Here is a 17,518-nt window from a genome sequence, read left to right on the forward strand (position 1 = left end):
TGTGCAATGACTGGAAATAGAAGCCATGTGCTTTACTGTCCATTTGGTAGTAAAGCACATGGCTTTACTACTACAATGGACTACCATGGCTTTTACTATATTAGTTTCCCTTTGGTTGTCACTGGTTGTGACAACATGTCACCAAAACTGTGAAATCCACCCTTGTAAGTGACACCCTTATTATATATTCCCTTCAGTGATAGATACCCTTATCGTAAACATAGACTGATACCCTTATTATAAAGGATATACATTGATACTTTTGTTATTAATTATATAAAGTTCATACAATGATACACGGGCGCAGATCTCATTACAACAAACAGGGAATTTTCGAGAGAGAGTATTTTCTCGAGGGGACATCTGTAATATCATTCATTCAACGTAGAGGTCTCACTAGCAATGATAACAGTTTGTGTGACATTTGGTATAAAAAACGACCATATCCATTTGCATTGCATGCCACCCATAAACGATACCATAGTGTTGCTTTTTAGTGCTAGATAACCAAGGCCTGAGGTTCCGATTCTACAAAATGTCTTCTAAATCAGTTCTAAAAACATTTTTTTTTTTTTTAAACGTATGTTACTATGTCAGGGGTTTTCAAACTTTTTAATGTCAAGGACCCCAAAATAATTAGTATTTGGCTGCGGACCCCATCTCAAAATATGTTATTCCAGGGACCCACAGCAAAGATTGAGTTACAAATGTTCGCTTAAAAATATTCAAAGATTTGATTTGATTTTTCAAAAATAGCAGATCTACAAGCTCGTAGCGTGGCACTCGGTGCTTGTATATCTGCTATTTTTGAAATAGCCAAAGTGTAAAATAATGCTTTTTTCGCTCAAATGAAAATGTGACACAGATGCTTCTTCAGGTCTCAATGGGTTAACAACAAACACATTAACATGCTCGCGTACTTAGCTGCGGTTGATATGTGATTCAGTCACATGAATTTAAATGTTTGAGAAGTCATTGCAAAAAACACGTTATTTATTTTTTCTAAAGTTGGAGAGGACATGTCCCCTCCGTTCCCCCCAGGATCTGATTCTGCGCCCATGCTTATACAACAGTACATAAAGTACACACACTTTGTTGGCATAACTGACAGTATTTCCTACTACTGGTGTGTCTTGTGTATGTGCTGCTTCCAGAGTGGACAGACTGGAGGAGGACATCATCTCCACCAAATCGGGTCTGATCATCCTGGACTCGGTGGCCTCGGTGGTGAGGAAGGAGTTCGACACGGCACTTCCTGGTAACCTCACCCTGCGTAGCAACCTGCTGGGCCAGGAAGCAGGCACCCTCAAATACCTGGCTCATGAGTTCCGCATCCCTGTAAGTAACGATCTGTTACTGTTATTTTATACTCTGGATATTCAAAAATAGCCAAAGATCTACAAGCTTATAGTGCTATGAGCTTGTAGATCTGCTATTTTTGAAAAATCTTGAAAATGTGTGCAAAGCTTTGAATATATATATATAATTTTAAAAGCTAACATTTTAACTCAAATGTTTTGCTTCTCGGGGTCCCTGGAACAGTATATTTTGAGATGGGGGTGGGGGGGGGGGGGGTCGGCGGACAAATACATATAATTTTGGGGGTCCTTGACATGAAAAGGTTTGAGAACCACTGATATAGCGACATACGTTTTTTCTGAAGACTTTTGTAGAATCGGCCTCAGATCTTAATGGGTTAACTAAACTCTCATCTAAAGATGGCGTCAATACCAATTCCAAGTAATGAGCCGAAAGGATATCCAGGGTCAGAGGTCAATCATAGTGCCAGTTGAATTATGGGGATACATGAGCCTGTTGTTCCATGAAAAGGTTATTTTTCTGTTTTGTTGGCATATATGAGGTTGCACTATACTGCCCTATAAAGCCAAAGTGGTTATTGGTAATAAATTGATATTGCACTAATTGCATATCTGTTCATGGGCTACTTGTTTATCCCCCAATATAATGAAAGCTGATTTGACCTTTTGAGACAAATAAATAAGTCAGTGTCTCCAAAAAGGTAGTTACTGGCTTTGTAGGGCAGTATAGGGCACAGTAAGGCGCTGTGCTATGTTTTCACCACTAGATGTCAGTGTGGTCACACAAACTTGCCCCATTGTTACAGAGAGTTGTAAAAGTGTACTGTAAACCATCAATCAGATGAACACTATGCAATTGAACAGCCTTAACCAGAACATCAGACGGACTAAAATGCTCTCTGCTAATATCAGGCCATGCCAACGCTAACCCACAAACAATAGGTCTTGTCTGGGTGCTATGTCTACAATAGATGTGTGGGGCTAGTGCTAATTATCATAATGATAAAGCAGAGGGCTAGCAGGGGCAGAGTCGGTGGTGGAAAGTAACTAAGTACATGTACTCAAGTACTGTACTTAAGTACAAATTCAAGGATTTTTTACTGGAGATTTAACATTTTCAGTACTTTTATTCCACTACATCTCAGAGGAAAATATTGTACTTTTGACTCCTACAATTGTTTGAAAACTTAAGTTGCTAGTTATTTTGTAGACTTATATTATTATTTCAAAACATGCATTAGCCACTTTTTCCCTTTATACTTCGGCTATTTGAAAATACATCATATACATTTTGACACACACACACACACACCATGGTATCACCATGACTGCAATGCAGAAATACTCAAGTAAAAGTCCTGAATTCAAAATTTACTTGAGTAAAAGTACAAAAGTATTGGCATCAAAATGTACTTAAAGTACAAAAAGTAAAAGTACTCATTATGGGGAATGTCCCATTTCAAGTTTTCAAATGTATAAGAATCTTTTGAAAATAGCCGATCTACAAGCGACACATAGATCGGCTATTTTCAAATGGCTGAAATGTATAAAGGGCTGAAGTGGTTAATGCATGTTTTGTAATGATAATCAAAATCTACAAAGTAACTAGTAAATAAAGTTTTTAAAATAAATGTAGTGGAGTAAAAGTACAGTATTTGGATCCGAGATGTAGTGGAGTAGAAGTAGAAATTGTAAAGTAAAATACCTCAAAATTTTACTTACAGTAAGTACAGTACTTAAAGGACAACTTTAGTTTTTTACAACCAAGGTTTATATTTTAGCTTGTAATTAAAGTAAATAAAAGATGAGTGTTCTTTTTTTTTCATTTACCGTATTTTCCGCACTATAAGGCGCACCGTCAGTGCGCCTTATAGTGCGGATGCGCCTTATAATCCGATGCACCTTATATATGTATCAATATTGGTTCCCTTGGTTTCCGCACTATAAGGCGCACCGTCAGTGCGCCTTATAGTGCGGATGCGCCTTATAATGCGGTGCGCCCTATATATGAAAATAATACATTTATTGAAGGTGCGCCTTATACTCAGATGCGCCTTATAGTGCGGAAAATACGGTTCTGCTTTCTACAGTTTTGGCAATTTTTGCGATATTTTTTACAGTGGGCAGGGCAGGGGCATTCTGTCCGGTGGCTAAATATGCCTTTTTTACACAATAAAAAAAGATCTTGTGGTTTTTGATAGCCAGATGTGAGTTATTGGGGGCTAGAAGAGCCACTGTAAATAATAATAAAGAAAACACTGGGTTATTGTGTAAAAAAATACATAATTAGCCACCGGACAGAATGCCCCCGCCCATTTTTGCTATTTTTGCTAAAACTATAGAAAGCAGTACATTTAAAAATTTGAACACTCATATTTTATTTACTTTAATTACAATCTAAAACATAAACCTTGGTTGTAAAAAACTAAAGTTGTCCTTTAAGTAAATATACTTAGTTACTTTCCGCCACTGCTTCAGACTCCACCTCACCCTCAAGCACTCCAATCCTCTCATATCCCTTCTTGATGCTAGCTTAACATACTCTGCAGATATGTCTTGGTTACTTGTTCTGATGTTTTTGTTTCTTGGATTTGTTTTTCCTCGACCACAAATGTTAAGAATGTGATTTAGATAGCGTGTTGTTTAGACAGATGCTAGGTTCAGCGTTTACTTGCTTTCCAAGTTTCTTTGAGGCCTTACTTTGTCCTCTCTGCACTCTTATGTGTGTTTACCTTGTTGTTTATTGACTAGAGCTCATGCTTACTCTGCTTATTGAGATTATGCACTTGTTAAGTCGCCTCTGGATAAGACTAAAGCTCCTTACACACCGGGGGTGATTTTTTCATGCGAACAATACGTTTTTTTTAAAAAAACTTATAAAGTCAATGCAAGCCTCCATGGAGCGAAAAAGCGAAGAAGTGAAAAAGCATCTTTTAATTATTCGGAACGAGTCCGAATTTCGCGTATATTCGCATAATCGCCGGTGTGTAATGACCTTAAGAGTCAAGTCAAGTAAATTTTAGTTATAAAGCGCGTTTAAAAACAACCAAGGTTGACCAACCTAAAAAATACAAAGAAGAACAATGTTACACAAATATACAAGTGCAAAAGTGTCTGCTAAATGCCTAAATTGTAAATTGCAGAGCAGCAGCAATGGAGTGTATTCATACTCATACTGTATGTACATGAAGTGATGATGATCAGTTTTTTGAAAAAACGTATGTTTCTATAATCAGTGGCCCCCAAATGATTCATGTATTTGGCCGCGGACCCCCATCTCAAAATATGTTGTTCCAGGGACCCCTCAGAAGCAAAGATTTGAGTTAAAAATGTTTGCTTTAAAAATATATATATATATCAGTTCACTGAGATCCCTCTGCCTCGTTGGAGTGAAAGCTGCCATTCATGTTAAAACGGTCTTCCTCTACCGTTTTAAAGTGAATGGCAGCTTTCATCGGATCCACAAGGGACCCCACATAAAAGCAGAATGGACCCCTGGGGGTCCACAGCCTCCACGTTGAGGACCGGTGTCTTAAGTCCAATGGTTCTCAAGCAGAGCGCCTCCTCCTCCAACCCCCCTCCTGATTGTCAAAACACTCCTCTTGTCCCTCAGTAAATACCAACTGAGATGTCCTTAAGTGTGACCAGTGATGGAAGAAGTACTTGCATGTTTTACTAAAGTAAAAGTATCAATACTGCAATGTAGAAATATAATTCCAGTATTCAAAAATGTTCTTGAGTAAAAGTACAAAATTGGCATCAAAATATACTTAAAGTAACACAAGTAAAAGTACTCATTGTGCAGAATGTCCCATTTCACAAGTTCAAAATGTATACAAATCTTTTGAAAATAGCAGATCTACAAGCTCTCAATGTGTCTCATCGCGACGCATTGTGAGCTTGTAGATCGGCTATTTTCAAAGGGCCGAAATGTATATAGGGCTGAAGTGGTTAATGTATGTTTTGTAATGATAATCGAAATCTGCAAAGTAACTACCGGTTTTCAAATAATTGTAGGTAGAGTAAAAGTACAATATTTGCCTGTAGCATGTAGTGGAGAAGAAGTGAAGGTACTGAAAATTGGAAATGCTCCAGTAAAGTAAAAACACCTCAAAATTGTACAGAAGTACAGTACTTGAGTAAATGTACTTAGCTACCATACACCTCTTCCAACCCCCTCCTGATTGTGAAAACACTCCTCGTCTCCCTCAGTAAATACCACAGAGATGTCCTTAACTGTTACACTACTTAGCGCACAAAATGCTGCACCGGCAGCCATGTGTGGAAGAATGCCGCTGCAGTGGTCAGCTCCCAGGTATCAATATTGTAACTGTATTAATAAGAAGATGCATGATGCGTCTCAAAAAACACCTACACAAACTTCCTGGGATAAAAGAACACCAAAGAAAGTTTTCTCTCAGTTTTAATAGGCTCTATGCACAGCAGCCATTTTGGAGAAAAATTGGGCCTCTTCTTACTTCCTTCACAGGTGTTACCAATGATACTAATGAAGGCTCTGTTCCATTATGGTCAAACAGAGTCAGGGTGCTGATATTGTGCATGTTGGCTCACTATAAATACTAGTGGGTCTCAAAGTGTGGTCCAGGGACCCCCATGGTTCCTTGAGAGGGTGTAACTTTGAGAGTGTACAAATGAGAGGAACCAAATGGACCCTCCCGGGTCCATTTGGTTCCATTTGTACACTCTCAGAGTTATGGGGGTCCTTGAAATTAAAAGGTTTGAGAACCACTGTGCTACACTAAATGGAACAGAGCCTTCATTAGTGTCATTGGTAACACCTGTGAAGGAAGCAAGGAAGGGGCCCACTTTCTGTCCAATAAGGCTGCTGTGCATAGAGCCTATTGACTTACCTGGCAGGGGGAGACATGTTGGTCACCAAGGATGTTCACCCAGGGTGAGGCGCTGCCATTACACTCAGGCCACGCTGACCACTGTGAGTCCACTGCATAATGTCATGTAATCAGTGGTATAAAGTAACTTAAGGACATTTATTATGGTATTTTTTACTTTTTTCGAGTATTTCCAGTTTTCAGTACTTTTACCTCTACTCCACTATATCTAACAGGCAAATATAAAACTTTTACTCCACTACAATTATTTGAAAACTTTGAGTTACTAGTTACTTTGTAGATTTTGATTATTATTACAAAACATACATTAACCAGTTCAGCCCTATGTACATTTCGGCCATTTGAAAATAGCCAATCTACAAGCTCACAATGTGTCGCGATGCGACTCATTGTGAGCTTGTAGATCGGCTATTTTCAAAAGATATATTGTTTTAAACTTGTGAACTGGGACATTCTGCATAATGAGTACTTTTACTTTTGGTACCTTATGTACAATTTGATGCCAATACTTTTGTACTTTTACTCACGTAAATGTTTAATTCCGGACTTTTACTTGTAGCAGAGTATTTCTACATTGCAGTATTGATACTTTTACTTAAGTAAAACATTTGATTACTTTTTCCACCACTGCATGTAATGGGGGGGGGCCGCGTTAACGCTCTCCCCTTCATTTGGGCAGCCATATTTGAATGGGAGGAGAGGCCGTCTGGGAATCAGAAGGTCCCCCCACTTAGCCCCCCGTTTCACCCTGTCTATGTGTTGAAGTGTCCCTGAGCAAGACACTTAACTGCTCCCTAGGGTGCTTTATTAATAGCGCCCACTGCTCCTAAAATGGGTAAATAGAGGATACATTTCATGTACGTGCAAATGAAACGGTGACAAAAAATACCACAATGGAGTGGGGACCAAATCTGATCTCACTCAGAGTTAAAGCAAAGCTGCAATTTGTACCACATTTCTACTGCTCAACCAATAGGTAATTGGTCGGGGGAGATATTGCGCTTGTGAGCATCAGGTGTCCTACTGCATATGTGTGCTCGTTAGATTGTATATTAACCCATTGAGACCTGAAGCCGATTCTACATGTCTTCTAAATCTCAACAGTTTTCTGAAAAAAACGTTTGTTTCTATATCAGTGGTGCTCAATCTTTTTCATGTCAAGGACCCCCAAAATTATATGTATTTGGCCATGGACCCCCATCAAAATATTTTGTTCCAGGGACCCCCAGAAGCAAAGATTTGAGTTAAAAATGTTCGCTTTAAAAAAATATATATTCAAAGATTTGCACACATTTTCACGAATTTTCAAAAATAGCAGATCTACAAGCTCGCGCTATGAGCTTGTATATCTGCTATTTTTGAATAGCCCTAAGTGTAAAATAATGCTTTTTAGCTCAAATCTAAAAATGACACAGTTCCAGGTCTTAATGGGTTTTAACATACTCCACCATACAGGTTGGTTGAAATAAAATGTCATTCATTCAAATAATAATTGCAGCGTTAACACTTTACTGTGTAGAGAGACTGTTATTGCCATCAAGGTGTAGTAGTACGCCATCACTTTAAAACCCTTTCAGCTTTGAGGGAAAGAGCAGGCTTTGTCCGGCTTTATGTACACATCTTACATAGGCCTGTACTTGGCGTTACGTAGCAACGGGAGACTTGGCGATGCTTGGCGACCGCAGAGCTTTTGTTCACCATAATCTCTCTCTCTCAGCCCTCTTTCATAACCAAAGGCCCTATCCATGTCCCCGGCTGTTTTTTTTTTCTTCTTCTTTTCTTTCATTTTGTCTATCATCTGCCGTGTGATTTCTGATCAGCGCTCGAGACCGAAAATGTGCTGTGTCGGCACTCGTGTTGTCTTAACATTATGGATGCTTGCGGTTAGACTGAGCGCTGTTCTGACTCGATAGAGCAAACAGACCAGAACACGTCCTTTTTTTTCCTCCGCCTTTCTCTATCTTGAAATGTGCCCAGACAAGAAGGACACAATGGGATGGAGGTTACCTCGCTATATGGCCCACTTTTTTTCTTCTTCAAGCCTATCAGGGTTTAAGTAAATAAAGACATTTATCTTAAGTAGATTTTTTTGCAGGGCTAATACCCTGTTTCACCACCTTGTCTGACTTTGATACCGTTGAGAGCTGTACTTTTTTTTTGGTTTCATCTTTATTTATCCAAGGCAGGGTTTGCTGGGTGAACATGCGTCACCCCCAGTACAAATACCATCTTCTGCTGTCTGTCATTGAGCAGGTCCCCTGCTCTTATAGTTAATAGTAGCCACGGTAATAGTAACCTTCTCAGTGGCCTTGTGGTTAGAGTGTCCGCCTTGAGATTGGGAGGTCAGGGTTTGATTCCGCGGCCGGCCCATACCAAAGATTACAAAAATAGGGACCCAGTGCCTCCCTGCTTGCCACACAGCATCAAACGTTGGATTGGGGGTAAGTCCCTGCGACGTAGCGTCATGTCCAGGGGGTGTACTTGTACCTAATGGCTGGGGATGTACCTGTAAGTCAAGCCCCTACAGAAACAGAAGATAGGTCCCTGCCCTACGGGCCACATGGCTCGGCAAGGCTTACTTAAGGTAATAGTAAGTTAATATAGTACTAATAATAACATCAATACCGCGGCCTTCATTCGCTTCCCAGATCTTCTCCCCATCTGGTTGGGGAAGTGAACGACCAACACTCGACCCCCCCCCTCCCTTGAACAAGGAACTGCAATGCAACCTACAACTGTTCCATTGGAGCTGTTCAGTGGCTAACGGTATATACTGGGCCTGGGTTGTACTGGGAAGCTCCCAGGTTTTAATGTGTGTTCGTTGCTGAAAAAAAGTATTCATGCTCAGCAACCTCCCTTGGATAATTAAAGGAGATAAAATAACACGTACTGTAACAACGAAACAAACTTCTAGTCTACTGTCACCTCACAGCTTAGAAAACGACCTGGAATAGTTTGAAAGCACTTTTTTTGACTGGAAAGTGCAGCATAGCTGTATAATAAAACCAAACGGTGTTTGGGGCGGCCATAGCTGAAATGGAAATCAGAAGGTCCTCGGTTTGTCCCCCCAGTCTGTGTCGCTGAACAAGACGCTTAACCCCCTAACTGCTTTCCGGGAAGGCGGGCGGGCGCTGTAACCACTGTTTGTAATGGGATGGGTAAATGCAGAGCAGGATACATTTCATGTAAATGTACTGTGACAAAAATAGGAGTAGATGTGTAGATGCATTGTCTGCAGCACATATGTATGCGATGAGCTCAGCGCACTGGTATGACAAACCGAACCGCAAAATTCCCTCAACAATGGATATCACATCTTATGAGTTTGAGTTTGGCATCATTTTACCTGCATATTTGTGCGAAAACAATACTGACCTGCCGACGTGTGTTGTGGAGAAAAACAACACAAAACATGTCTTGTTCTCCAAGAGTTTTATTTCATCATTTCGACACATCTAGAGGAATTTGTCACTGTGATACTGCAATAGGAATGTATTATGCCTGCTTTATACTTGGTGTTGCGTTAAACCCCAGCATCCATGCTCTTGGGGAAAAAAAACGTTGGCGGAAAATAGCAGATCTATTCGTGCTGCAAGGCGTTGTAAGCTTGTAGACCGGCTATTTTCAGCGAACACATCTACTAGTGAACGAGTGAAAATAGAAAGGACACTAGTATAGAGCCCTGAGGGACTCCACTCAACAACGTATGGGGTTTTAAGTGGTTAACAGCTGACGTCCACTGACATGCTCATCTTGGCACAGTAGAGCCTCACAGGGCCTCACATCTAGTGTAAGGGGGCAGTGCAGGACAATGTAATGGCTGTGTCATGTAAGGGGGGGGGGGGGACATGCAAGAAAATGTAAGACATTTGTTGTACCAAAGTGATGGCTGATGGATAGATGGTTCAGGGCAGTGGTTCAAACTTTTTCATGTCAAGGACCCCCAAATATAATCCCATATAAGATTTGTGTTATTAACATTTTTACAAATGTATGTGGACACATACGTCCTTAAAAACATACATGTCCTTGTCCACATACGTCCTCAAAAACATACATGTCCTTGTCCACATACGTCCTTGAAAGCATACGTGTCCTTGTCCACATACGTCCTTAAAAACATACGTGTCCTTGTCCACATTCGTCCTTAAAAACATACGTGTCCTTGTCCACATTCGTCCTTAAAAACATACGTGTCCTTGTCCACATACATCCTGAAAAACATACATGTCCTTGTCCACATAAATGTCCTTAAAACACACAGTGTTAGGATGCATCAAACTGCCTCACCATTCGCCATAGAGATTAAGCTTGGGTGAGTTTGTCAGGTTGGACTTCTTCCACTCCTGACATCACAGCATTGAGTATGGGAAATGTGGGGGCGGGGCAGATTTAATGTAGCTGTTCAAACGCCAATTTCCAGAATTTATACAATATATGTATTGTTTATGAGAATGTAAAATCATAATATTGGTACAGTTTTTTCCACATTATTAGAATTTCCAGCATTTAAATTAGCTAGTGGCCCTGTGTCTTTGAGCCCTATTTTATACTTGGGCTGTTTGAAAGTAGCCGGGTTTACAAGCTCACGATGACGTTGTGAGCTTGTGACGACACTTTATGTAACTTATGTGCCATTCACTCCAAATGTGTTTTACATGCATTCTGAAAAGTTGTAAAGATAAAGATTTGGAATAAGTCAGTAAAGCAATGATTACACTTTTGAAAAACCAGCCATTTTTATGGACTGCGGTGAAAAATCCTCAGGCTTACTAGATAAGCCTGAGGATAGACACAGCATTTTTATAGAATCACATAAAAACAATCTCTAAAGGATGGCACAGCATGGCATAGTGGTTAACTACATGAAGCCTAGAGTCCCTATTCTGGAGGCAAACATTCTGCAAGCATAGCAGATGTTCAAGCTCACAACGCGTCACGTTGCGTCGTGTTGTGAGCTTGTAGATCGGCTATTTTCGGTGAAGATAGTGTAGAAGAAAAAGAGGAGGGGGCCTATGGACCCCCAGGGGACACGGGTCAACTGAGTAAAGTATAGGGTTTCATTCATTTTCAGCATTAACAAGAAGTTGAAGGGTAAATGTAGGTCTGATGTACCGTGCATGACTGCATGTTCAAATCATGTATACTTTACATTATTTCCAACCATTTTCCAAAGCATACATTTATTCTTCTTTATTCCTTTTTGGAAGAAAAAAAATAGCCAATTTAACATTGAGTTGCCCACAATGTTTAGGTGCCCACTCCACCTGTATCCGTTGAAGAGACTGTTCTTTAACTGAAAACTTGCGTGTTTGACCTCACTGCAGCAGACAGTGTTTCCGTCAAAAGTCGAACAATCAAACGTAACCAGACAAACCAGAAAAATGAGCAAAATGTAATGAATGCAAACCAGAGTTTTGTTTCTTTGAATGCGTACAAGACAGGATAATAGAATAGTATTATTGTATTTTAATGAATTGTATCTCGCCAGCCGGGAAACTTTATCACTTATGAACTTGCTTCGGTTAGCTGTCTGGCTGGTTATTTTGGCATTCGGCGTATTTTTCAGACCAAAGTGTGCCGTTTTGACAAAAGATTACATTATGCTTACTCGTGTGAAGCAAACTGGGACACTATCTCTTGTTACTGGAAACAGTGTTATCATACACTGCTAGTCGTGCCTTTGTGACCAAGGCCAACTCACACACACAGAAAACTCACACAGACACAATAATAAAAACATGGCATAATAAAAGGGTGATTCATACTTTGTTGCACGGCTGTGTCACGCGGCAAAAACAGACGATCTGCAAGCTCAACACGAGCTCAGAACGTGTCGCATTGTGAGTTTGCAGATCGTCTATTTTCGGTGCGTGACATGGTACACCTTCATGTCTAAATCAGACATAAGCAACAGCTCAGGCGTTGAAGATGGACTTGGCACACGTTGCAGGTGCAGTCACCGTAGCTGTAAAGTAATTGAGGGATGATGACAGACTTAGGGTTGAGTTAAATAATTTAGGGACGACTTAACTGTTGTCCCTAAATTATTTGCCACCCGTCTGCCAACCCCCCCACCCCCCCCCCCCCCCAACTCTCAGGACAGGTTACATCACACACTGTGCATTTGTGAAAGTTGCGAAACTCATCATAGTGTATCTGTTTGTTTTGCCTCTCCTTAGGTGGTCCTGACCAACCAGATCACGACTCATATCGGAGATAGAGGTGAGTTGTGTTTGCGTCCGTGTTTTCTTGTTTAACTACCCACGTCGTGGGAACCAAAAGTCCCCACAAGGATGGTAAAACCCAGCATGACTTTGACCTTATGGGGGACATTTTTGAGGTCCCTGTGAGGAAATGGTTCATTGTCATGGCTAGGAAAGATTTTTAAAGATAAGTTCACGGTTAGTAAAATATTCAGGGTAGGTTGGGGTTAGGGGTTGGCGTTAGGTTTAAGGTTATGTTATGGTTAAAATGGCAAAACAAAATGATACGAATAGCATTTTTTTATCAAAACATCCTTTTGACGTACCCACTGGGATATATATACATAAACCTGTGTGTGTGTGTAAGGCCTCGTAAGTGCAAGCAAACCTACTATCAAAGAACCATAGAAGCGAGACGTGCGTCCGTTCTTTCCTCTCTGCAAAGTGAGTGCAGAACTCCAGATTGCAAAGCGTCCAACCATGTTGACAAGTAGTGGAAAGTAACTAAGTACATTTACTCAAGTACTTTTACCTTACTTGAGTATTTCCATTTTTCAATACATTATACTTTTACATATCAGAGGCAAATAGTGTACCTTTTACAACACTACTATTATTTGAAAACTTAAGTTCCAAGTTACTTTGTAGATTTAGATTATTACAAAACACACATAAACCATTTAAGCCCTATTTTATACTTTGTCTATTAAAAAATAGCCGGTATACAAGCTCACAGCGCTTCACATCGGAACGTGTGGTGTAGAATTATTTTTAAAGAAGAAGATTACATTTACATTTGGTACTTTGGTACATTTGGAACATTTTTAATACAGTACTTTTTAGTTGTAAAAGAGTATTTCTGAAAAAAAGAAAACATCCGAGTACTTCTCCCACCACTGATGGTGAGCATGCTGTGTGGACAGCCAGGATGGGAGGTCTACCAGCACAATGCTATCCATGTTATCTTACCAAACCCACGTCTCCACTTGGCCACAAACCACGCATGTTATTCTAGTGAAGTTTCGGCCTCAACATTCCCAGGCGTGGGACTTCTTGGAATATAGACCTACCGTAGGAGCGGGTAACTTGTCTTACGTCTGGAAAGCACTGCTGTACATATACAGTACTACGGTACTTATTTAAACGTTTATATTTTAGTTGCATTTAAAACACTCTTGAAGTGGATAATGAACACTGAGGATTTTAGAGTGTACTTTACTATTATGATTTCCATGGTCTATATCTCAGTGGGTACGTCAAAACGAATTGTTAAAATACAATTTTAACCGTTTCGCTTTGCCATTTTAACCATAACATAACATTAAACCCAACATAAACACCAACCCCTAACCCCAAACCCAAAACCTACTGTAACCGCAACCTGAATATCTTACTAATTGTAAACTTAGCTCTTAAACTCTTTCTTAGCCATGGAAATGACCCATTTCCTCACGGGGACCTCAAAAATGTCCCCATTTTGTCAAGTCTTTCTGGTTTTGCTCTTGTCTTGCGTCTGGAAAGCCCCGCTGTGCATGTACTACTATTTACATGTTTACATTTTTAGTCGCACTGAGGATTTTCACTGTGTGCATCACTATTAGTACATGTTTTCCATTGCACTGTATCATTATGCGTTTGAGATTGAAACCTAAAGGCCCACAATTGCACATGGCCCAGTTTATTTGACAGTTTAGGCATTCCGCTGGCATCTTTATCTAGAGCGACCTCACTTCCAGGGAGTTGGCGGGTAAGAAGTTCAGTCTGTTGACGTGGACATTTTGACAGGACAGATGGATCCAAAATCTGACCTTAATTACCTTATAGGATTGTTAAAGCTTGCTGTTAGTGGAACAACAAATTCAGGCGTTTATACATCTTTGGCATTATTTTTGCAATGGAATCTGTGCATAACTGTAGTCCCACACAGGAACCCAGATGGTGGCATACCCATGGCCTGTTCTGGTTCATTTTTTCATAGCTTTGTTTGATTGGCTCGGCTCAGCAGATTTGAACCGGAAACACGTTATGTGTTTCAGGTTCAAATCTGCTTGCTGAGCCAATTAACGAAACAAAGTCATGGGAAACTGAACCACAACGGGGTTAAGCAAGCCACCTTCTGGAAACCCGGGACTACAGTTATGCACAAAGCCTATTTGAGAGGTCAAAACAGTTACAATGGCAGGTAAACCTTTGAATCCACGCCCGTGTGTGTAAAAAAACAACAAAGGAAAACCCAAAACATTGAAATGCTAGTTTGTGGCTGGTAGTCCCGTGATAAGAACTCTCCCAGCAGACACCCGTGGGCAGTGGATACATAATCTGTATCTCCTGTATCTTTTCAGTATCTACTGTCTGTGTGTGTGTATGTGTCTGGTCTGGGGCTGTCCCAGTGGAGCGGCTGAGGCGCTGAATGTTGGGACAACATTATACCAGGGCCGTGCTTTGAATAAAAGCAAACAAGTTGCTCTGTTATGTAATAGACACACGGTATTGAAACACACTCGCTCTCTTGTTCTACGTCTCTCTCTTTTTTTTATATCCTACTTTCACCCTTTTCTCCGGTGGGCTTTCTCTCCCTCTTTCACTCGTATTCTCTGTCTCCACCTCTAAATCCACATTTCCCCTGAGGTTCTGTGGTCTTTCTTGACCCCCCCCCCAGTTAGAGGGGGGACGGTACAGTGCATTAGACAATAGAGGTGTGTATCCAATTCTTCTCCTTCTATGTAATCAGATTCACATATTCACTCCCTGGCAGCAACACCCCCCTCTCTCTCCTTATATATTGTTGCTGTCAGGCAGAAACCTTGTATCTCCATACTTCAGGTTGTTATGGGTTTATTCCCCCCGTAAATGGATATCCTAAATTGCCACATTATAGTATCGCGCAAAAGTAGCCGGTCTACATGCTAGATTTTCTTTTGCTATATTTACAACCTGTCACCAAGTGACGCGTTGTAAGCTTGTAGATCAGCTATCAGCGTTGTAAGCTTGTAGATCAGCTATTCCTGAAAAAATAACAGTTTTGGACATACAAGGTCTCCCGCCCAATAGCGACGATACTCTATGTTTTCCGTCTGTTTATGCTCCCCCCACCCACCCCCCCCCCTCTCTCTCTCTCTGTTTGTCCTTTCTCTTTCACTCTGTACCTCCATCCTCCTGACTCTCTTACACTCTTTGTCACTATCCCTCTGTTTCTCTTTCTGTATCTCTCTTTCTCTCTGTGTCTCTCTCTCTCTCTCTCTCTCTCTCTCTCTCTCTCTCTCTCTCTCTCTCTCTCTCTCTCTCTCTCTCCATCCCTTCTACCTTTTGTCCCCCCAGCGTATTGGTTTTTGTTCCAACCTGGGTATATCCCAGGTCTCACGTTGCCTTGTTCCACTGTGTCAGTTGGTTGTACTGTCTGTGGGCTTTTCTTCACTGAGCTGCCCAGGGCCTCCCGTGTCACTTAGTAGGACAAGCCTGTGTTGTTGCACTGGGTGAGGCTCTGAATGGGGCCTCAGTCTGTCTGTGTCGTCCTGGTTTCGGTTACTAGTACCTGACTTTAGTTAGGTTAGTACCTGTATAATATGATTTCTGTTGTTGATCTCTGTTGTGCAACAGTTAATCAAAAGAATAAAAAAAGAATCAATTTGAATAGAATATTACATTCCCCATCTAGGCCAATTTTCCGCCTACTTAGATTTAATGTCATTTTGAATTTTGCATCAAATTATTGGCTTAGGAATGCGACAATTCTTTTTATAATGATCCCCTTGGGGTGACTAATTGATAGAAAAAAAGTATTTTTTGTGGTGAACTATCCCTTTAACTCATTCAGTGCCACATGACGTCTAAGACGTCACGTGGCCTGAGCGCCCTGAGCGCCACGTGACGTCTAAGACGTCATGAAAAAAATGTTCAGAACCCAAGATATCATGATTTGAAAATGTTCTGCTCCATTCACTCTTTGTTTAACTTCTTACTTAAAAGGATGTATCTCGGCTCCTAAGCACTTTTATTTTACAATGAATTTTGGCTGTGGCACTCAGAGCCAAACTGCCATAAATAAGCTGGGCACTGAATGAGTTAACAATCAATCGATTGTGTAACGGTTTGGATCGGTGGAACAATTTACAGTAAGTTGCTATTTACGGGTTGGGTGTATAGCTAGCAGGGCTTTTAGACTATTAGTCTTGTTAGCTATGCACTAAGCAGCAGCTAAGTCCACTTCAGGTAAGGTTCGGTAGACGTATTTAGCACAGAAAAAACAAGAAAAGAAGGTGAGGCTCTGATAAGGACCTCACAGTCTCTCTGTGTCTGTCTGAGAGAGCGAGGGTGTGGTTACCGGCAGTCACAGGTCAAACGGTTTCTACAGGCTACTGTACCCGTACAGCAAGGACCATTTGCAAGTGTCTGTGTCAATATTTGACGTTTCTTTGTGCCTTAAGAATACTGAAGGGAATTAACCGTTACACCTGAGTGTACAAAGCACTCAGAACTCCCACAGATTGAAAGCTTAAGATTTCCAACTGATCCTGCCTGTTCATTCCACTTCCCTTAGGTTTTATGTTCCTTTATATTTGTCAAAAAAAGAAAGTTACCTAATACATTGTGTGACAGGTGAGGCCCCAAACAGAATGAGTGCCATAAAGTGTCTGAAAGAGAAGGTTGGTCTGTTTACAGTAGTTTAGTACCTCAAACACACAGTACTTATAAAAAACATACTGTTTATAAGGTACTTCCACAACCTCTGAAACAGCGGCTCCCAAACCTTTTAGCTCGAGACCGAAAAGAGAAATTAGACTTTTGCCCTGGGACCCAATCTAGGGAAAATAGCAGATCCACAAGCTACGGCGCAAGCTTGTGGATCTGCTATTTTCACTACTTCTTAACCCATTAAGACGTGGAACTGTGTCATTTTTAGATTTGAGCTAAAAAGCATGATTTTACACTTTGGGCTATTCAAAAATAGCAGATCTACAAGCTCATAGCGCGGCACCGAGTGCCGCGCTATGAGCTTGTAGATCTGCTATTTTTTGAAAAATCGTGAAAATGTGTGCAAATCTTTGAATACATATATTTTTAAAGCGAACATTTTTAACTAAAATCTTTGCTTCTGGGGGTCCCTGGAACAACATATTTTGAT

The 17,518-nt window shown here is 40.7% G+C and overlaps 1 protein-coding gene across 2 annotated transcripts in view; it reads left to right on the forward strand.

The window, feature by feature from the left end:
- Positions 1-17,518, forward strand: part of rad51b (RAD51 paralog B) — a 105,743-nt gene that overhangs the window by 7,516 nt on the left and 80,709 nt on the right. For both annotated transcript variants that reach the window (XR_014602626.1, XM_084083186.1), the window contains exons 6-7: positions 1,155-1,338; positions 12,373-12,415. Coding sequence is in view for 1 of the 2 variants with exons in the window: in XM_084083186.1 (XP_083939312.1) it covers positions 1,155-1,338; positions 12,373-12,415 (227 nt within the window). In the remaining variant the exon portion in view is untranslated. The remainder of the gene's footprint in view (positions 1-1,154; positions 1,339-12,372; positions 12,416-17,518) is intronic.

The sequence above is a fragment of the Gymnoscopelus microlampas genome, assembly GCF_963454915.1.
Source record: "Gymnoscopelus microlampas genome assembly, chromosome: 16".
Classification (NCBI taxonomy): Eukaryota; Metazoa; Chordata; class Actinopteri; order Myctophiformes; family Myctophidae; genus Gymnoscopelus; species Gymnoscopelus microlampas.